Source organism: Eptatretus burgeri, chromosome 3 (assembly GCF_056783735.1).
Source record: "Eptatretus burgeri isolate ZD-2024b chromosome 3, Ebu_testis_v1, whole genome shotgun sequence".
NCBI classification, from domain to species: Eukaryota; Metazoa; Chordata; class Myxini; order Myxiniformes; family Myxinidae; genus Eptatretus; species Eptatretus burgeri.
Window position 1 is genome coordinate 1,525,092 of NC_140963.1, and position 22,500 is coordinate 1,547,591.

The window sequence follows — 22,500 nt, forward strand, 5'->3', positions numbered from 1 at the left end:
CATTTATACCTCTTGTGTGCTCATTATATTAACTTATCAGGTTGTGCGGAGGTGGTAACAGAACTCTGTAAACACCCAGTATAATATAGGCTAAGAGGCATTGTAAAAGTGTTACCTTATAAGTGGAATTCGATGTTCATGAATGTGCTGTTGATAATTCTGGGTTAAGTATGCCCCCAATATACAAATGTGGTGCAGTTCAAGAAGAAGAAAATGTCCCACCAACCTTGACCACTTTCGGAAGAGGTTTATTTGTTTCTGGTAATATCCAGATTGGAGGGGAGGGAGAGTGAGAGGAGAGTGAGAGGAGAGAGGGAGGAGAGAGAGAGAAGAGGGAGGCAGAGCGGATAGAGGGAGGGAGGGGAGAGGAGGAAGGCAGGAGGGAGGCTCGGGGTGGGTGAAGAAGGGGAGCCAGGAAGAGGGGAAGAGCAAGGGAAGGGAAGGGGGGTGGAGAGCGACACCTCACCAAACATTGCTATAAATTGTAGGATGGAGGGTTGCGAGGAGGGGTGAGAGATAGAGAGAGAAAGAGAAAGAAACAAAGGTATGGTAGGAGAGTGCTGAATTTTATGAGGAAGGGGGGAGGCAAGGAGGGAATACAAAGAGAGAGAGGGAGGAGGTTAAAAAAAAATCGAGAGAAAGGTGAAGGGTGGAGGTGGGGTTAGTAAAAATAATGATATGCTATGCTAAATGACCAAAAACACATAAAGACAGAGACATAGACATGACACACAGACACACAGACACATACACATATACATATACACAAGCACATATACACATGCACACACACATACACACAGACACACAGACATATACATATACATACACATACACACACACATATACACATGCACACACAAATGCACACATATAGACGCACATGCGCGCGCGCGCACACCCACACACACACACACACACACACACACACACACACACACACACACACACACACACACACACACACACACACACACACACACACACACACACACACACACACACACACATAAACACACATCACATAAACAAACATACATACATAAACACACATACAAACACACACACACACACACATAAACAAACACACACACACACACACACACACACACACACACACACACACACACACACACACATACAAACACACATACACACACAAAGGTGGATACTTCGAGAAATGGGAGGACTCCATTCCACATTCTGAAACCCACATTTGGAGATAACAACCAACAACTCGCACACTGGTGCCAAGTGCCGTTGTGGTAATACAGTTTATATACGTACACACACACACAGAACATACATAAAAACGACAAACATAAAGATTTACCTTTGAGCAGAGTTCTTTGAAAGAGGAATCTTTGCAAATATACTCTGTTTTCTTTGCAAACCCTTATCCAATTGACACGTAAGTTTCATGATAGATGCCACTACTCATGGATAATTTTTTAACGATAATTATGACGTCATAGATCACTTGGGGTGGCAGCCATATTGGCAAAATGGGAAAACTTTGGACCTTTGTTTCTCCGAAACCGTATATTTGAAAAAATTGAAACATGGCATCTGGAAACTACACTGCTTGGGGAATAACAGTGATTTGACTATGATGTCATCGGTGAAGTGGTATCCTGGTGAAAATGCAACACGTGAAACGCTGCATCCCATCAGGATTAAAATGTCTGTGCTTCATCGAGGAAAAGATGTGAACACAGAAAAAAATTAATATGACGTCATCCATCATGTGGTTTGGCAGCCGTGTTGTTGTTTATTTTTTTGTAAAAAGGTAAAAAATCTTCTCCTCCAGAACCGCTTTACACATTGACGTGAAACTGCACCAAATTATCGATTCGCCATGCTGAATAAAGTTTGATAACTATGACGTTGCAGGTCATATGGTCTGGCAGCCATCTTGGATTTACCCTCAAACCTACAAAAATTTTCTCCAGAACAGCTGGACAGATTGAGGGGAAACTTCACAGTCCTGTTCACTATGAGTTGGGGGATACGAGGATGATAGAGAATAATTGATAAATCACATGGTTCGGAGGCCATATTGGATTGGAAAAAAATATTAAATTATGTTTTCTCTGGAAACGCTTACCTGATCAAAGCGAAATTTACCAAGCATCATCAAACTAATGTATATAGCTGCATACAGTGTGGAAGTGATGTCATAGGTCATGTGGTGTGGCAGCTATATTGGAGAGAAAAATGAACTTCATCCAAACAAAACAAAATTTCACCGATGTAATCCTCTACCCACTCTTGGTCAGCATCCAAATTTTCAATGCCGTAGGTCACGTGGTTTGGCAGCCATGTTAGTTTGAATACCAAAAGTTAAAAAAACCTTTTCTCTCCAAAACCATTTAACAGATCAATATGAAACATGTTGCGTTACATGGAGCAATGGTAGTGCATCACAACTGCAAAGATTCACTTCTTTTTCTTTTTTGGAGACAATGTCGAGGCTCGTATAAGAGCGAACACACAGGACGTATAACAAAGGGAGCAGAAGAAAAGAGGGGTGGTAGAGGGAAGCACAAAACAGTGAACATCAACATTAGGAGATCTGGGGAAGGTATGTGGTAAACAAGATGGACATTACAGGGACTTTCAAGAAGGAAAACAGGGAATTTGAAGGAGGTGGGTTTGGGTTGGATTAACGGGAGTGGAAAAGATCATGATTTTGGATGGGGGAAGATAAGAGATGGTGGTGAACAGCTGTTTTGTAGACTCTGTTATCACTGTCTGATCACTATAGCAGTTTCCAAAATATAATTTTTTTATATTTTCCTTGAAACCAATGTGGCTACCACACCATGTGACTGATGATGTCATTTTAAGTGAAATGTATGCAACAAGTGCAGTGGATCATCACTGCAAAGTACAGTATTGATATGTTAAATGGTTTCAGAGAAATAATTGTTTAATTATTTCCTTAAAACCAACGTGGCTGTCACATCATGTGACTGATGAGGTCATTGTTGAATAAATTATTTGCAGCAACAGTAGTAGATCTTCACTGCAAAGCCTCCCATCAAAAGAATAAGTGGTTTCAGAAAAATAGCAATTTTTAAAAATATGATTAACTCGGCATGGGGAATATTTGTCGAATATTTCAACATCATCGCTCCCATGGTCTCACAGCCACGTGGGATAAAAAAAACCTTATCAGATCAACGTGAAGCTGCAAATATGTGATTTGCCACCCATTCTGAATTTGATTTGATAAAGAGGACATCGTGGGTCAAGTGTCCAATCGAAGCAGGGTGGGATGGTTTTGTTTTTCACCATAAATGCGACTACTCATGTAGAATGTTTTTGTGATAACTATTACGTCATATGTCACGTGGTGTGGCAGTCATTTTGGAAAAAAAGAAAAACTTTGGACTTTGTATCTCCAAAACTGCTCCATGGAAAAATTGACACTTGGCACATGTGAACTATAGCACAAGGGGAATGAGAGTAATTTTTTGATGATGTCATACATGGCTTCCTTATGACATCATAATTGCATATGTCAAACGGTTTATCTGATCAGTCTGAAAATTTTTGAGGGTCATCTCGGGATAAATTGTAATTGGCAAAAAAAACATGTCGAAGTCACCGGTCATGTGGTTCGGCAGCCATATTATTTTTTAACATGAAACCTTCAAAAATCTTCTTTGCAATGGCTGAACAGATTTAGGCGAAACATTGGAGGTATGATCGCCTATCCATAAGGAACAAAAAGCTCTCCACCTATGACATCATAGGTCACATGGTTTGGCAGCTATGATTTTTTGAAGAATAAACGTTTTAAAATCTTCTTCTCCAGAATGACTCGACAGATCAAGGAGAAACTTCACTGACATGTTCCCCAAGCCTTGGGGATACTAGAGTGGTCATGAATAATTAATAGGTCACATTGTCTGGGAAAAGTGAAAAAAAACAAAAAACTTTATCGTTCAGAAATCGCTACAGCCTGTTCCAAATCAAGGCATTGTTGAGCAGGCCAAAAAAAAAAAAAATGCCAGCTTCAGACCACAGCCAGGTAACTCAGGATGTGCCTTAAGACCCCATTGAGAGTGAGGTGGCCGAGGATGGCGCCTGATATTTTCACTCCTGCACTTCCTTGGAATTCCCTTAGTGTGCATGCAAAGTTTCAGGCTTGGTTTCATGCTTTTGGAGATATGGAGGAGACATGTACACAGACACTTATTAGTGTATGTGACCGCTGTTTCTCGACAACCACTGGTCCGATCTAATTGAAACTTACCGGCGACCTTGCTGGGGACCTGAGTATGTGCCTTTTCAAGGTTTGATATTAATCGGACAAGTGTTTCCTAAGTTATGGCCATTTATTTACCAAACCAATGACAAGACACGTTGCTGCGTAGGCCGGTGCGCGGCTGGCCGACGATGACGTCACGGGCCGTGCCGGTTACGATGGGGGAAAGGGCGCCTTAGTTACCATGGCGTAGGAGTGGCAATGGTCAATGGCAGCGAATGTCATGGCAAGCAAAGACAGGGAGGTAAACTTGATTTTAATTAACTCTGTGTGTAAGTATCACAGAAGGTGTTACTTCAATGCAAGCGATAATTCGTGGAATGCATGTGAACATTCCGTATGGGCACACACCACTTCCGGATAGTGATGACTTCATGTATTCTAATAATTTCTCGATTTCTTTTGCGCATTTATAGATAAACACAATGCCCCAATCCAGTTGTCGTTTACGAGAGCGAAGGAACGGACTGTGTGTTTGTTTGAAAGTTTTTTTATTTTTTTATTTTTTTGTACGGCCATGCATGTATGGCCACGCACATACGGCCACGCGAGAGTGAAGGAACGTCCTGTGTGGTTATTGAGGGAGGTAAACTTGATTTTATTTTGGATATTAATTAACTGTGTGTGTAAGTATCACAGCAGTTGTTACTTCAATGCAAGCGATAATTCGTGGAATGCATGTGAACATTCCGTATGGGCACTCACTACTTCCGGATAGTGATGACTTACTGTATGCTAATAATTTCTCGATTTCTTATGCCCATTTATGGATAAACACAATGCCCCAATCCAGTTGTCGTTTACGAGAGTGAAGGAACGGACTCTGTGTGGTTGTTGTTTGTGGCACGCGGTTTGAAAGTTTTTTTTTTACGCACGGAGGCCATACACGTACGGCCACGCACATACGGGCACGCGAGAGTGAAGGAATGGCTTGTGTGGTTGTTGTTTCTGGCACGCGGTTTGAAAGGTTTTTTTTGTTTTTTTTGCACGTACGGGCACGCACGTACGGGCACATACTAGTATATATAGTCAGACCCCCTAACCCTTACAGTCATTGCTGCACGATTCGTGACCAACAAGCATCACCTGCCACATCAATGTATTGTCTATTGCCTTTCTATAGCACCATTCAGAGGACACAGTTTTGCTGGCTGGGAATAAAGAAGATTATCATCCGTTCCTCCAAACTACAGCAGCACCATGACGTCACTGGCACGTTGCGCTATGCTGTGAGCCTGTTACCCCAAGGGGGCATCTCACAGTGTGAATCAAGCTTTGTTGGCAACATTTCAAAATGCAACAAAAAGAGGAAATAGCACAGGTGCAAACACTTTTCCCCATAATTAGAGCTCTTCAGTACAGCATAATGCTTGAAATAGTCTGCCTGGGCTGAACCTCCTTTCTAAATTCAGAAACGGTAAGACCCCCAAACCCAGACGATAAATGGTACGACTCAGTTTTGTACATAATTTGTGAAAACCCTTGAGAACACTTGCTAATGGGATGCCCAAAGCCCATATAATCATACTCGTATGTGACCATCTACAAATTGCGTATGGATATACATAATACGTACACATCGTAAGTCCACCTTTGCTCCCCGCAGTCCCGAAGACCATATTCTGCATTCGCATCTTAACTTCACAGAAGTGGTGGAATTAATCCGTCTATAAGAAGGGGTTATTTGCTTGTTATGTAAAGTAACAATAAGCATTCTGGTAAAATCCAGATTGGTAATGTTCAACACTGCATCGAGGCAGTAAATATTTTCGTTTCAAAACTTCATTTATATTCAACAAAACAGTCCAAAAATATAAATTAATGCCATTCAGAAAATATGCAATGAAAAAGTGAAATGGCTGTTATCGGGAAGAAAGATAGAGATAGAGCGACAGAGACAGAAACAGAGACAGAGACAGAGACAGAGACAGAGACAGAGACAGAGACAGAGACAGAGACAGAGAGACAGAGACAGAGACAGAGACAGAGACAGAGACAGAGAGAGAGACAGAGAGAGAGAGAGAGAGAGAGAGAGAGAGAGAGAGAGAGAGAGAGAGAGAAAGAGAGAGAGAAAGAGAGAGATCAGATATCACAAGGCAAACAGCATCAAAAGGCAACAATTTTGCAAATGTATGTAAAATGCATCTCATCGGTGGTGAAAACATATTTAGCCCATCTCCTGCTTGCTCACGTTTATGTCTGATTAAACACCACTTCTATCTCTTCCCAAGAGATACCATCTCAGGAAATGTTAGGCAAACTGTTTTACTGTCAACCAAGGTCAGGTTGACTTTTCTAAAATGGATCCTTTAACTATACCTTCAAAAAAAAAACAATTTCTTTCACAAAGCGAGTGTTGTTTTTATTCCCAAATAATTATAGGAAACTGATGGAATACATCAGAAGGAATAATATTGTATTCATAACAGAACAAGACTGACCCTTTAAAAGTTACACCTCTGACTTTGACCACCATTATTTCAATCGATCTCCATCACCACAAAATTATACCACTAAAAATAGCATTAAAAAACACCTGACCTTGAAGGAATGCATTATAAGACTATCCCTTCAAAGTCAAGCCATGCAAATTGAAATGCCAGGCATCAGTGACAACGGAGTCAAGGAAATTTATTCATCACGAGTCACCTTCAATCTCATGTGCACCTGTTTTGGCAACTGTGCTGTGTGTGGCCAATGCACCTGTCATGCTCCAGTTGATCTACTAATTATATGTCCAGGTGATATGGTTAAAGCAGCATTCTCAATGTAATATATATATATATATATATATATATATATATATATATATATATATATATATATATATATATATATATATATATGTGTAAATCCTGGTGTTGGCGCAGTGGTTATGGCAGCGGCTTGGGATCCAAAGGGTCCTGAGTTCAAGCCCCGTTGGGCCACTGAATTAATACACCAGGGGGTTGACTCAGCCTGTCATCCTTCTGAGGTCGACGAAGTGAGTACCAGTATACTGGGCCGATGTATACCCGGTTAAAATAGGTGTACCATATCCCTGTGTCCTAAGAGGCGAGCAGGGTTGCGTCAGGAAGGGCATCCGGCGTAAAACATGTGCCAAATCACTATGCGGATCATACGGATGATCTGCTGTGGCGACCCCGAATGGGAGCAGCCAAAAGAAGGAGATATACAGTATGTATATATATATATATATATATATATATATATATATATATATATATATATATATCTTCTTCTTTCGGCTGCTCCCGTTAGGGGTCGCCACAGCGGATCATCCGTATGATCCACATAGTGATTTGGCACATGTTTTACACCGGATGCCCTTCCTGACGCAACCCTGGTCGCCTCTTACGACACAGGGATATGGTACACCTATTTTAACCGGGGTATACACCGGCCCAGTATACTGGTACTCATTTTGCCGAACTCGGAAGGATGACAGACAGAGTCAACCACATATATATATATATATATATATATATATATATATATATATATATATATATATATATATATGTATGTATATAGATATATATGCATATATGTGTATATATATATATATATATATATATATATATATATATATATATATATATATATTTACATATAATATATATATATATACATATATATGTATATATATATATATATATATATATTTACATATAATATATATATATATACATATATATGTATCTATATTTACATATATACATATGTGTATATGTATATATACACAATATATATATATATATATATATATATATATATATATATATATATATATATATATATATATATATATATCCTCTTGAACCAAAATGCACAATCAGATTTCCAGGAAAGTTTGTTTTTATTTTCAATGCAGACAAACAATGAAGTTGTACATCTTGTCATGCAAAATATTTTTTGGGTGGTCGCAAGACTACCCTTATTCTCAGGTTTTCCGTCTGTTTGTTTGTATGTAATGGACAGCTCTGGAGGCCAGAGGAGTCAACCGATTTTGATGAAACTTGACTGGTAGGTTCATACCAGGATCTAGTTGTATACTTTTGAGCACCGTTGCTCTGGATGCCACCGTTGCTGAGCAACGAGACTTTGAAATTTTTGAAAAAAAGCGAAAAAAAAACCTTTCGAAAATCAAAAATCAGCTTCCGTGCTTTTATGTGCATTATAATGAACCTCTTTGTCAAAAAATTTCAGCCCGATGCGTCAAAAACTGTCTGACTAGTATGCAATTATATTACTATATGCTTTCACCTCAACGTTCACGTTGGGATTCCCTAACGTAGGGTTAGGGAATCGAACACAAATGATGAATGGACAGTTGCTCGTCATGTTCCTATATGGAACAACGAACGGCAAAAATGCCATCTGATGTGTTCTCTTGTCTACATATTTCAAATTTGACTTAGTCTAGCGACCACCCATGTCGCCTACCAGCTTGTTATAGTATTAATCATCATGAAAACAGCAAATAAGTTGAATACATTTAAAAAGGAATCTTAGTAACAATTGCATTCAAATCATGAGGAAATAACAGACATCATGTGATTAAAATGCATTCATTTAATATTTATCAAAGTTGATTCAACATTTGCATCATCCACTTAAAGTCCTACCTTTGAGATGTTTTCTTGTACTTTCGTCTAAAATAATAAAAATCAAGTATTAGAATGAATGCGTTTAGAAATAAAATAAAGACAAAACAAATGTCCACCTTGTGACTATATAATTAACTTATCACGAATCAAAGCATATGTATGTGTCCAGTAACAAATCGTAACTAAATATCTGCAATCACAAAGTGATCGCCAAGGGTAAACCTCCCCCGGCCTCCTCTTGATGATCACCCGTGACTTACCCTTGGCCCGCAATTCAATGAAGGCCATATTTTTTCAGACCAACATATGACCTTGACCTACAACAATTCGTGATGGAGTATAAGTTAAGAAAATGTGTTCCCATCCACAATCTATCCATAAAACTCAACATCATGAAAATCGGGGGAAAATTATTCAAGTCATGATGAAAAACGTGATTTTTGTTAACATTGCCAGAAAAAAGTGGAGAAAAACCTAAGTGGAGGTTTAGTACTCTGAGGGGTGCAAAACCTTGACCTTTAACCCAGAGGGTATCATGTAAATTAAGTTCAAATACGGCTTCTCAAGGCTATCTAGCAAGGGCAATTTTGTTCTGATCAGACAAACCTCAGTCGAGTTTTGGTGAAAAATCTGTAAATGTCTGTAATTGGGTCATGACCTAAAAAAAATTATTGATGTAAAATTTCATTCTTAAACACCCAGCTGGCTCTGAGATACAGCTTGGAAATTGACATCATGGAAATTGGAGTGCTGAGAGTGCAGGAAGAAATTTTCTTTCTTCTTCGAAATAATGGTTTAATACTTCATAGCCTTGAGAAAGCAATATTTACATGATACCCCTCCGGGTTAAAGGTCAAAGTATTACGAAACCATCTGCTCCTTGGGGTCAAAGAAACTCAGCGGTACCATTAAAAAATTGGGGATGTCAATTGTCGAAACAAAACCGACAACACCTATAAGCCTTCCCCTGTGCTACAGTGGGAGGCTTAAATATATGAAACAAGTGAGAGGAAGAAAGTAAGTAAAAAATATATATATATATATATATATATTAATACAAAGTAGTGATTAAGGAAAGATATATGGACTGTCTAAAAGTGATCATGAAAATATTCATTTGACAAGATTCTTGTGATTGAATCCATAGCTCCTCCATCCACTCCCTTTTCCCCTCATCTCCCCACCCCTTCACACCTCTTCCCTCCAACACTTCCCATCCCTTCCCTCCAACTCCCTCCAAAACCTCCCACCAAGCCTTCCAACTTCTTCCCCTCCCCACACACTTGCTTCATCCGCTCCATTCCCCTGTTGAACTTGTCATATTTTGGTTTTAATCTGTCCTGCTCCTTGTCTGCTCAAATGGACTCATTAACCTCTGTAATTGTAAAGCTGCCTTTCTCATTATCTTCAGAAAACCTAATCAAGAATACTGGATAGTCTGGAGGTTCAATAAAGTGGATATTTGTGACATGTAGTCCATTGTGTCATTCAAACACTGGTGTATAATTTATTCAGCTGCAAGTAAAAACGCTCAGTAAGTATCAACTTCCCAATGATGAAACTTGCACATTTTTCTCTGCTCTTTTTCAAATCCCAGTCAGAGGACCACATGCCTTCGACATGGAAGGGAGCCAACACTGTCCCAACTCACAACAAGGGTGCTGGGTATGAGTTTGTGATGGATTCATCACCATCCTAGTGTCAAATCAAGTAAATTTTAGAATCATTCTATATTAATGTGCCTTGGGTTATTTTCCTGGCTCATCCAACCTAATCCTAACCTTAACCCCAACCCTCACCTGTTCAAATGATACTTTTATATATACTTTGTAAACCATCCTGACTTCAAACCATTATTGTCAGCTCAGGCCAGATTACATCTATGACGTGCTCCAGGTACCACGTAAACCTGTACGAACCTGTTTCATGGTCAAGTTGTTGGTGACAAAACCGTTTCCCCCACCAGGTTTTCTGGTGAGAAGGGTGTATGGATATGGACACCCAGGAGGATTAAAAACAAAACTTGTCAAAGGGTGATGCAGCTCCTTGTGAGCCAACGGCCTTCAACATCTTGTGCCCTAAGGTGTCTGTGGAAGTCCTACAGCAGTTGAGATATTATTTTTTTGGAGGTTGGTGGCAGGATTAGCACTGCAGTCACTGGAAAACCCTTCAAACTGTAAAACACAACAAAGACGGAAATAAAATTGAAAACCCACTCAGTGGGAGTACCTCCTGTGCAGCTGCCCTCCACAGAGAAGCTCACCAGATGACAGGATTGGGGCAAAGCCTTTGGGACCCCCACTCTTTGATAGGAGGAAAACCATGGGGTAACCTTCCCGGGTCAGATTGCGGTCGTGTGTGTCGGGGTGGTGCAAAGGTGTCCTCCACCAGATGGCGGTCTCCTTGGGTTAACCTGAGGCGGTCCCTTTGGGTGGGTGCCTGGAATGCCCTATCCCCATGAGAGGATGATCACCTGTCTCTGTTATCATCTGAGTTCAAGCGTTTGACAATCGGTATTGCAGCACTCTCTGAGGTTCGGAGACCGGGTTGCGCGAGATCGTGGCGGGTGGTGAAACCAACTATTGGCCAAGTTGCTGTGATGGTTACCATGCAAAGGAGTTTATGTAGCTGGATCCAATAAGCTGACTCCAATGATCATTGAGATAACAAAGCTCAACGAGTGCATTATGAGACTAAGGATTTGTCACTCCTTGGGTGTCGTTTCCCTGGTATATGTGTACGCTCTGACTGAGGCAAGCAATCTCACTATGAAGGACACATTCTATGCCATGCTCGAGTCTGTGGTTGATCAGCACCCCAGGCGAGATACTCTTCTCGTCTTGGGGGATTTCAATGCATTGACTGGAACAAATAGGAATGGTTATGAGACATGTGTTGGTACCCATGGATCTGGAACTGTGAACCAGAATAGCACTAAGTTCCTTGACTTTGCAAGAAGTCATGGGCTGAGAGTGGCTGGTTCATGTTTTCAGTGCCCATAGGCTCATCACTGGACTTGGTATTCCAATGCTGGCAGTGTGGCAAAGGAGATTGACCATGTGCTTATTGATGGTCACTGGAGGATTATCCAGAACTGCAGGATCTAACAGAGTGCTCAGTTCCTCAATACTGACCACAGGCATGTGGTAGCAACTTTGAAGTTTCAGCTTAAATCCAGGAAAATGGTAACATCCTAGCCGAGGCTGGATGTTGGCAAGCTCAATGATGAGAAGGCAGCTGAGGAGTTTGTGAACGGGCTGAGTGCACATTTGAGGAGTCTGGGTGTTTTGGGGAATCCTGAAGAGTTGTGGCGTGCCTTCAAGACCACCATCCTTGATGTTGCCGGTGGATGTCTTGGAACTCACCGTGGGGAGAAGAAGAATTTTGTCTCTCAAGGGACACTGGATACCATTGACAAGAGCCGCATGGCCAGGCTTAAAGGCAGAGCCGAGCTGTTCAGGGGGTTGATGCATAAAACTGTGCATGTGCTGAGGGTGGACAAGGAGGCTTATGTGCGAGGAATCTGTGAGAAGGAGCATCACCTGTGGTTAAGTGATTCTCATCCTGCTTACAGAGTAATTTGCACATTGCATTCCTCCAAGCCCATCCCTCGGTGTACTACAGTTAGAGCGGAGGGTGGTAGGCTCTGGACAGAGGAGTCTGAAGTGAAGGCCCGCTGGGCTGGTTACTTTGAGCGGCTGTACCAGTCTGATCCACCAGCTGTTGAGTGGGATATCAGGGGTGTTACTATCCCTATTGCTGACCCTCCAAACAATTGTGGTCCACCTTCGTTTGTGGAAACACAGGCTGTGGTGAAACGGTTGGAATGGGGTAAAGCTCCTGGGATCTGTCGCATCCATGCCGAACTTCTCAAGGCCGGTGGAAATGCTGCACTCGTGTTGTTACATGTCGTTCTGTGCTCTGCCTGGAACATAGGCATCATCCCAACTGACTAGAAGAGGAGCCTTGTTGTCCCTCTCTGGAAAGAGAAGGGTGATCGCCAGGAATGCAACAACTATTGAGGGGTGATGTTGCTCTCAGTGCTGAACAAGGTCTTTCCTTGAATAATTCTTGATAGGGTTCGCCACCATCTGCTTGAGCACTAACATCCAGAGCAGTCAGGCTTTACACCAAAGAGGTCAATGATTGACCGTATCCTTGCTCTTCTGGTCTTCACCGAACACAGACGAGAGTTTCGGAAGGGCCTGCTTGCAGCCTATATTGATCTGAGCTCCTGAGCACATACAAAGCTTTCATCCACAGTCTGATGGACTACTGCTTCCCCCTACCCCCTCTGGGTGTTGCTCCTGCCTCACATCTCACTCAACTTTACGCTGCGGAAACCAAGGCTTTTAGTATCATCGTTGTCTCCAGCGATGAAGCTGAGTCTTTGGATCTCTCACTGGAGGCAGATCGGTGGTTTTTCTTTCTTCCACCATCTCCTCTCTGGCCTTGACCCCCCCCCCCCCTCAACTCTGTCTGTGATCTGTCCTCCCTATATTTACTCAGGGCACTCAAAGTCCACCAAAATCTGCCATCTGGTGAAACTGCCAAAATCAAGAGTCACTGCTCACCTTCACTCTTTCATTCCTGTTTTTTTTTCTGCTCTTGGAACAAACTCCCACACTCTCTTCAATTCCACTCCCCCCTCCAGGTATTCAAAACAGCTGTTCACCACCACTATCTCTTGTCTTCCCCCATCCAAAACCATGTTCCTTTCTGTCCACGTTAATTCACCCAAACCCACCTACTTAAAATTCCGTTTTCCTTCCTGTAGTACCACCTTGTTTACCCCATGTGCCCCACCCCATCCCTCTCCCTTCCACAGATATCCTATTGTCTTTGTTCCCCACTATTTTGTGCTTCCCTCTCCTGACCCCCTTGTCTCCTGCCTTGCTCTTTGTTTTTATGTACTAGCTCTTACACGAGCCTCGACTTGGCATGCAAAAAATCAAAAAATTCCTTCGGCAGTTATTTCGGTCGGTCGGGCTACAGTTTTACATTTTTTTTTCCGAGGCGACCAAGAATAAGTACAAGTTGGCGATTTAGCGATCTCTCTTATTACTTCAGCAATGTACTTTGGCATCTTTTTAATTATTGGTCGTTCGGAAAATGTTCAAGAATAAAAGCTATGGCTTTTAAATGCTTATGACGACACGAGAAGTTTATGGGCATATCATTGGGTCCACATTTGATCGGGTGCCCATTTTTTCCCCATATAATCCATAAATCTGGAGTACTACCGTACTCCATGACATATATACATATACATATATACATATATTGTTAAGGATTTCAGAATCCGATCCGATGGGCAAACATCGAGGTCCTCAGACAGTTATTTCCCTTAATGCATGTCCAGGATTGAACCATCCCCATGTCCAGTGGGATTCTAAATGTGTGTTGAGAAGGCTAAATAATAGATTCTCTCTCTTATGGAAAGCTCCTTTTTCTCTTTACGACAGACACCTTCATGCACGTGAGATAGCCGTTAGCCCAACGGAGGCTCGACACCCACCTTTTTCCATCGACGTTTGACACCCCGTTCAGTAGCTCTATGGATGCGAACTGGCTCTTTTTCGTATTGGGCTGAACATTGAGATGATAAGTGTTGTTGACATTTTATGAGCACTTCACATTTTTGCTCGGTAATTCTGGCAAATGGCTCATGCATGCCATTCGTCCAGTACCACAAACATGGCATCGTAGGCCAGGAATGATCGCGTGACTGGCAGTTTGTCACGTGCAACGATACACCAATAGGCAAGCTGGATTTGGCTGAAGTCTGCTTGAGGCTCCGCCCAGAGTGGCCACCTATAAAAAGGACGAGAGGACCGTTTTTTTCCCAGTGAGTGAGTTGGAGTGAGTCAGTTGGCGATAGCTGGTTGTGATTCTGAAGGCTTTGAGAGTCGGTTGGTGGTGGCTGGTTGTAGTTCTGGCAGCTTTGGGAGACGGTTGCTCGTCAGTTCCAGTCAGAGGGCTGTTTCATCGGTTCCAGTCAGACGGTTGTTTCGTAGGTTCCAGTCAGCCGGTTGTTTCGTCAGTTCCAGTCAGACGGCTGGTTCGTCGGTTCCAGTCAGACGGTTGTTTCGTCGGTTCCAGTCAGACGGTCGTTTTGTCGGTTCCAGTCAGACGGTCGTTTCGGCAGTTCCAGTCAGACGGTTGTTTCGGCGGTTCCAGTCAGATGGCTGTTTTGTCGGTTCCAGTCAGATGGCTGTTTTGTCAGTTCCAGTCAGATGGCTGTTTCGTCAGTTCCAGTCAGACGGTTGTATCGTCAGTTCCAGTCAGACGGTCATATCGTCAGTTCCAGTCAGACGGTCGTTTCGTCAGTTCCAGTCAGACGGTCGTTTTGTCAGTTCCAGTCAGACGGTTGTTTTGTCGGTTCCAGTCAGATGGCTGTTTTGTCAGTTCCAGTCAGACGGTTCTATCTTCAGTTCCAGTCGGACAGTCGTTTCGTCAGTTCCAGTCAGATGGCTGTTTCGTCGGTTCCAGTCAGACGGCTGTTTCGTCGGTTCCAGTCAGACGGCTGTTTCGTCGGTTCCAGTCAGACGGTTGTTTCATTGGTTCCAGTTAGACGGTGGTTTCGTCGGTTCCAGTCAGACAGTCGTTTTGTCAGTTCCAGTCAGATGGCTGTTTCGTCAGTTCCAGTCAGACGGTCATTTTGTCAGTTCCAGTCAGCTGGTCGTTTCGTCAGTTCCAGTCAGACGGCTGTTTTGTCGATTCCAGTCAAACGGTTGGTGAGCTGGTGACGGCCTTGCAGCCTTTCAATTTCTCACAGCACCTCAGCTTCTCACAGCTCCAAACAGCTGTCCATCGGTTGTGGCTCCTGGTGGCTCCTGACGGTGAGTGACGCTCTGACCATTAATGCTGGTTCTGCTCGAGACCTGCTCTTGGCGTATCTGATTCTTGGGGTGACGACATGACGTCGACTGACGTTCAAGCCTGTTTGTGAGTGGGTGCACAACAAGGCTGGGCCCTGGCAACGGACAAAGCACACTCACGCATTTCAGGACGTTATATTTGACGTATGACGACTTCTATTTGGTGAGCGAGACTGGGTTTCTCTTCACCCCCCGCCCCCCCCCCCCACAATGATCTGCTGGGTACCCTTGTCTCGTGTTTAATTGTTAAGTAAGGTATAGTGATAAACATCTGTTCTTTGTCTCTCTTTCTATCGTTGCCTGATTAATTGTTTACTTGCTTGCGATTATTTTGATTGATTTGAATTTACTTATTTTTACCACAAGGAAATAAAAACGTTCTTTTTATTTATTTTTTCCTTATTATTAAATTCCTTTGTCGATCTTCCAACCTGTCCCTGCTTGTGCTTTCCTTCCATTGATCCAGCATTGTCCAAACCTAGATAAACTGGGAGGTAATTACCAAACTAATTGACCTGGAATAGTTTGCACGCACCAGCGGTTAAACGCTCGGCCACCCTAATTAAGATCTAATCAAGATAAGATTGGAGCTTTGCCGAGGGCGCGCTCCCAGTTCAGGAAACCATGTGACCTCGAGTTAAACGGCATAATTAAACGGTGGACACTGGAACTCGTGGTTACCTGATTGGCGTTCGTGGTTCTAAAGTAACCCACCATCCCACAAAGTTAATTGTAAGCGGTGGTCCCAGGTCCGGGTCTTCCGAGGACAAACGGGGATTAAACCCCCTCATAATACACTCAGTACCCATGGCCATAACAATATATATACATATCTTCTTCTTCCTCTTTCGGCTTGCTCCCGCTAGGGGTCGCCACAGCGGACCAACTGTCTCCATTTTGCTCTATCCTCCACATCTTCCATTGACACTCCAACCACCCGCATGTCCGCCCTCACCGCATCCATGAACCTCTTCTTTGGCCTTCCTCTTCTCCTCCTGCCTGGCGGCTCCATCTTCAACATCCTTCTCCCGATATACTCCGTTTCCCTCCTGTGCACATGTCCAAACCATCGCAATCTCGCCTCTCTCACTTTGTCTCCAAACCGTCCTACCTGCGCTGTCCCTCTAATACACTCATTTCTTATCCTATCCATCCTCGTCACTCCCAACGAGAATCGCAGCATCTTTAACTCTGCCACCTCCAGCTCTGCTTCCTGTCTTTTTGTGAGCGCCACCGCCTCCAAACCATACAACATAGCTGGTCTCACTACCGTCTTGTATACTTTCCCCTTCACTCTTGCAGCTACCCTTCTGTCACAAATCACTCCTGCAACTCTTCTCCACCCACTCCATCCTGCCTGCACTCTCTTTTTCACTTCTCTCCCACACTCTCCGTTACTTTGGACAGTTGATCCCAAGTATTTAAACCAATCCACCTTCCCCACCTCAACTCCTTGCAACCGCACCATACCACCACCCTCCCTCTCATTTACGCACATGTACTCCGTCTTTCTCCTACTGACTAACATTCCCCTTCTCTCCAGTGCGTACCTCCACCTCTCAAGGCTCGATTCAGCCTGCTCCCTACTCTCCCTACAGATCATGATGTCATCCGCGAACATCATGGTCCATGGAGACTCCAGTCTGATCTCGTCCGTCAACCTGTCCATCACCATTGCAAACAGGAAAGGGCTCAGAGTCGATCCTTGGTGCAATCCCACTTTAACCTTAAACCGGTCCGTCATTCCTACCGCACACCTCACCGCTGTCACACTGTCCTCATACATATCCTGCACGATCCTCACATACTTCTCCACCACTCCCGACTTCCTCATACAATGCCACAACTCCTCTCTTGGCACCCTATCATAAGCTTTCTCTAAATCCACAAACACACAATGTAACTCTTTCTGGCCTTCCCTATACTTCTCCATCAACATTCTCAAAGCAAACATCGCATCAGTGGTGCTCTTTCCTGGCATAAACCCATATTGCTGCTCACAGATCGTCACCTCTCCTCTCAACCGATCTTCCACTACTCTTTCCCACAACTTCATGGTGTGGCTGTATATATACATATACATATATATATACATATATATATATACATATATATATATACATATATATATACATATATATATATATATATATATGTAATTTTTCAACACAATTTGCCATTGTGCTCTGTGATAGACCACTCCTCAGCAAGCTTTGGCATCCGAGGAGAAATTCTAACCCAGCTAAAATAATGACTCCATATGCCAAAACAGCATGTTGCTCTGGATGGTGTCTTCCCTTCCCTTCTCTCTCTCGAGGCTGGTGTGCTTGAGTACAGTGGTATAAACACAATGATTTTTTCTGATTTAGGTTCAAGACCTTCCTTTGTATAGTCCCTTCTGTCACTGTGTTGATGACTCCACCTTGTGCTCCACAGTTTCTCATGTTTGCAGCACACGTACGTGCTGAATATTTGCAGATTTTGAAAAGCTGTATATGTGTCGGCTGAATTCGAAAAGATCGAAGCTTCATCTTTCAAATGGAATTTCCTTCATTCTCGAAACATCATGTCCTAACAGGAAACAGAAACATTGGCATAGAAATAAAGGTGAAGGGATTGTTTTCACCTCCACCACCGAAGGTGGATCGAGGTTGTTTTCACCCTTGTCTGCTTGTTTGTTTGTGAACAGGATATCTCAAACAGTTATGGACACATACAGGTTGGGTCTGTAACAAGGACGAATTGATTCGATTTCGGTGAACATGCGAATCCGGATCTGGATACGAGGAATATTTTTTCATGATTCTTCACCATTGAGAGAAGGGGCCCAAAATCGATATATAGCACGATATTTCACAAATTTGTGGACGAGTTATGAAAAAAGTTGGTGGATGAGTTGGGTATGTGACAAGAACAAGCCGATTCGATTTTTGGTTCAGTTTCGGATTCAGATCGGATCTATCAGTGGAATACAACACGTAAACTGTTCACCCTAGCGGAGGTATGTGCTCTGATTGCGGGTGCTGTTGTAGTTGTGATAAAGCTTTGGTGAACAATACTGATATCTTTGGTGAGATTCCTTTGCAAGTGTTCTCTTCTTCATTTTATTTTGTGTGCAGCACATGGCTGAGGGGAGCATAATTCACTGGAGGTGTGGGCTGGAAGTAAGAGCAGCTGCATCACTGATGCAATGCCCCATGTAGGTTGGAACATGATTTTGTAACTATTCTTCCTGAAGAACACTGTGGGATCTTTAATATCCACCAACGAATGCTGTCCATCCGAGGGAGGACTTTTAACGTCCACCCGAGGAACAGCAAACACTTTGATGAATCACCGTGCCTGTGAAACACCGGGATGACAGTTCATAGTTGGGTTGGGATTCAAACCCAAACTAGACAACTTAGAGGTGAGTGTGCATGCATACGTCTAGTCTCATCTCGGCCATGGACCATTTGGCCTTTCATGTATCCACTTTCATTAAAATGTGATACAATGTTAAAGTAAAAGTTGTTGTCCCTATTCATGTGATCTGTCATCCTGAAAATTATTGTTTCTTCATCTACAATACATGACAGAAGGTCATCAGGACAATGAAAGTCCTGTGGAAACAACCAATGAGGTATCCATTTGAGGATATCATGTGAATGATTGGAACGAATGGTTTAATAAGAGGCCGGTTTTGAAGGAGATGACTGCAATCAGAGAACTTTTCTCACACACATCGTTTTATGCCTATAAATCTGTTCTTCACAACAATTATAATCGTTATTTAACACTAACACACACACACACACACACACACACACACACACACACACACACACACACACACACACACACACACACACACACACACACACACACACACACACACTAATTGAAATTCTGATGTTGATTCTTCCAAGTAACATTTTGCTTTTTGAGATTACTGTATTTTAATTAGAACAACAAATAAGAAAAAATTAGTGCACCGTACCAGGGAATTAAACAATCTGTCTCCGTCCTTCTCTCTAACTATCTCCTCTAATTCCCTCTCTTCTCTCCCTCTCCTCAAACACCCTCTGTTCTCTCCCTCTCCTCTAATTCCCTCTCTTCTCTCCCTCTCCTCTAACACCCTCTGTTCTCTCCCTCTCCTCTAATTCCCTCTCTTCTCTCCCTCTCCTCTAACACCCTCTGTTCTCTCCCTCTCCTCTAATTCCCTCTATTCCTTTACTCTCCTCTAATTCCCTCTCTTCTCTCCCTCTCATTCACTCTCCTCTAATTCCCTCTCTCCTCTCCCTCTCATCCAATACCCTCTGTTCTCTCCCTCTCCTCTAATTCCTTCTCTTCTCTCCCTCATTTCTCTCCCTCTCCTCTAATTCCTTCTCTTCTCTCCCTCATTTCTCTCCCTCTCCTCCTTCACTCTCCACTATTTCACTCTTCTCTTCCTCATGTCTCTCCCTCTCCTCTAATTCCCTCTCTTCTTTCACTCTCCTCTAATTCCCTCTCTTCTCTCCTTCTCCTCCAATTCCTTCTCTCCTCTCCCTCTCCTCTAATTCCCTCTCTTCTCTCCCTCATCTCCTTCACTCTCCTCTTATTCCCTCTCTTCTCTCCCTCATTTCTCTCCCTCTTATCCTTCACTCCCGCCTAATTCACTCTCTTCTCTTCCTCGTGTCTCTCCCTCTCCTCTAATTCCCTCTCTTCTCTCCTCCTCCTCCAATTCCTTCTCTCCTCTCCCTCTCCTCTAATTCCCTCTCTACTCTTCCTCTCCTCCTTCACTCTCCTCTCATTCCCTCTCCTCCTTCACTCTCCCCTAATTCACTCTCTTCTCTTCGTGTCTCTCCCTCTTCTCCCTCACTCTCCCCTAATTCACTCTCCTCCTTCACTCTCCCCGAATTCACTCTCTTCTCTTCCTCGTATCTCTCCCTCTCTTCCTTCACTCTCCCCTAATTCACTCTCCTCCTTCACTCTCCCCTAATTCACTCTCTTCTCTTCGTGTCTCTCCCTCTTCTCCCTCACTCTCCCCTAATTCACTCTCCTCCTTCACTCTCCCCGAATTCACTCTCTTCTCTTCCTCGTATCTCTCCCTCTCCTCCTTCACTCTCCCCTAATTCACTCTCTTCTCTCCCTCATGTCTCTCCCTCTCCTCCTTCACTCTCCCCTAATTCACTCTCTTCTCTCCCTCATGTCTCTCCCTCTCCTCCTTCACTCTCCCCTAATTCACTCTCTTCTCTTCCTCATGTCTCTCCCTGTCCTCCTTCACTGTCCCCTAATTCACTCTCTTCTCTCCCTCATGTCTCTCCCTCTCCTCCTTCACTCTCCCCTAATTCACTCTGTTGTCTTCCTCGTGTCTCTCCCTCTCCTCCTTCACTCTTCCTGAATCCACTCTCTTCTCTCCTTCATTTCTCTCCCTCTCCTCCTTCACTCTCATCTAATTCCCCCTTCTCCTTCACTCTCTCTGATCGAATGACCTTCAGACACCACTACTATTGTCAATCCACCGTTTTTAGAGGTTACGAGACTGAAGTGATGAATCCTTGATGGACAGTTATCAGATGATGATCTGGATAACTATTACATTAGGCAGTCGGGAATGGGAGGAATTATTTGAATATTTACTGTCTATGTCCATCTCTCTATGTCAAGAAAACAATCAAATGCTAATTAAGGTAATGTGAGCCAATATGTATCGGCTCGGTGAAAAAAAAATGTATATATATTTTTATATATATATATATATATATATATATATATATATATATATATATATATATATATATATATATATATATATATACATACACACACACACACACATCATGGCCTCTGGAGAAGGCCTGATGATGCGACATGGACCGACTAGTTGTTATAATAGTTTTCAAATCTGGAAGGTGCCAGGACATGATTAGAGCAGCGCTATCATTTGACACCACGTCATCAGTGCAGCTCAGATCGTTAATGAGCACATGCAGCAAATTGCTTGCCGATATTAAATGAAGTAATTAATAAAACCCCAGTCGTCTGTCAATGGTACATCATAATATATTATATTTGGTTTACAATTCGTTTTAACAAAGATATATTTGTGTTTTCATTTTAGAATGAAATAAAGACAATTAGATATGAAAAAAAAGGTTTAACAGATCACCATCAAATATTAATGGAAGTAGATGAACACACATGATATTGGTATAACTAGTTGGTTTTTCAAGGAAATGTTCAATCACAAGGAATTCAATAGAACGAATGCACCGCAGCACAGAAAACACTGGAATACTTACAATCCCCGAAGACGCAGCCAAATTTTCTCTATCTGTTCGGGCTGTAGATATTTCAGCGAGCTGCTCTCAAACTCTTCGATCTCCTTAGTCGGGGACTCCATCACCATGTGTCTCGAGAGGAGGAAGCTCAGAGTCCAAGCGTCTCGTCCCCCATCCCGCCCATCCACGACCATTCAGGAGGAGCCATCCATCCAGCAGGAGCCCTCCCCAACCACCCTGCCCGGACACACAGCGGTCTCGTTGGCTGACGTCTAGTGCACGGCCTGCACTCTGATGTTTGACCAGCGACGGCAGATATTGCCGATGTGTCGCTTCTGGAAAGCACGCTGGGGAGCCGAATGCACGTTCCGTCGTGGGACGACGCCTGGGCTACGAATGGCCAACGCGGCGGCGGCTGCGCTGTGTCGGCAGACCCAGGAACGGCAAGTGGACATATTGAAGCTGTGAAAGGCACTCAAATTCTAGTTATA

General features: G+C 43.0%; 1 protein-coding gene across 4 annotated transcripts in view; it reads right to left on the reverse strand.

Moving 5' to 3' along the window:
* Positions 1-22,500, reverse strand: part of LOC147029286 (dual specificity calcium/calmodulin-dependent 3',5'-cyclic nucleotide phosphodiesterase 1A-like) — a 413,056-nt gene that overhangs the window by 173,963 nt on the left and 216,593 nt on the right. For 2 of the 4 annotated variants that reach the window (XM_085872224.1, XM_085872228.1), the window contains exon 6: positions 8,905-8,931. The exons of 1 other annotated variant lie outside the window; for it this stretch is intronic. In XM_085872224.1, coding sequence (XP_085728350.1) covers positions 8,905-8,931 — 27 coding nt within the window. Of the gene's footprint in view, positions 1-8,904; positions 8,932-22,030; positions 22,477-22,500 lie in introns of those variants that run through there. One more of the 4 variants, XM_085872226.1, reaches the window with a different exon arrangement.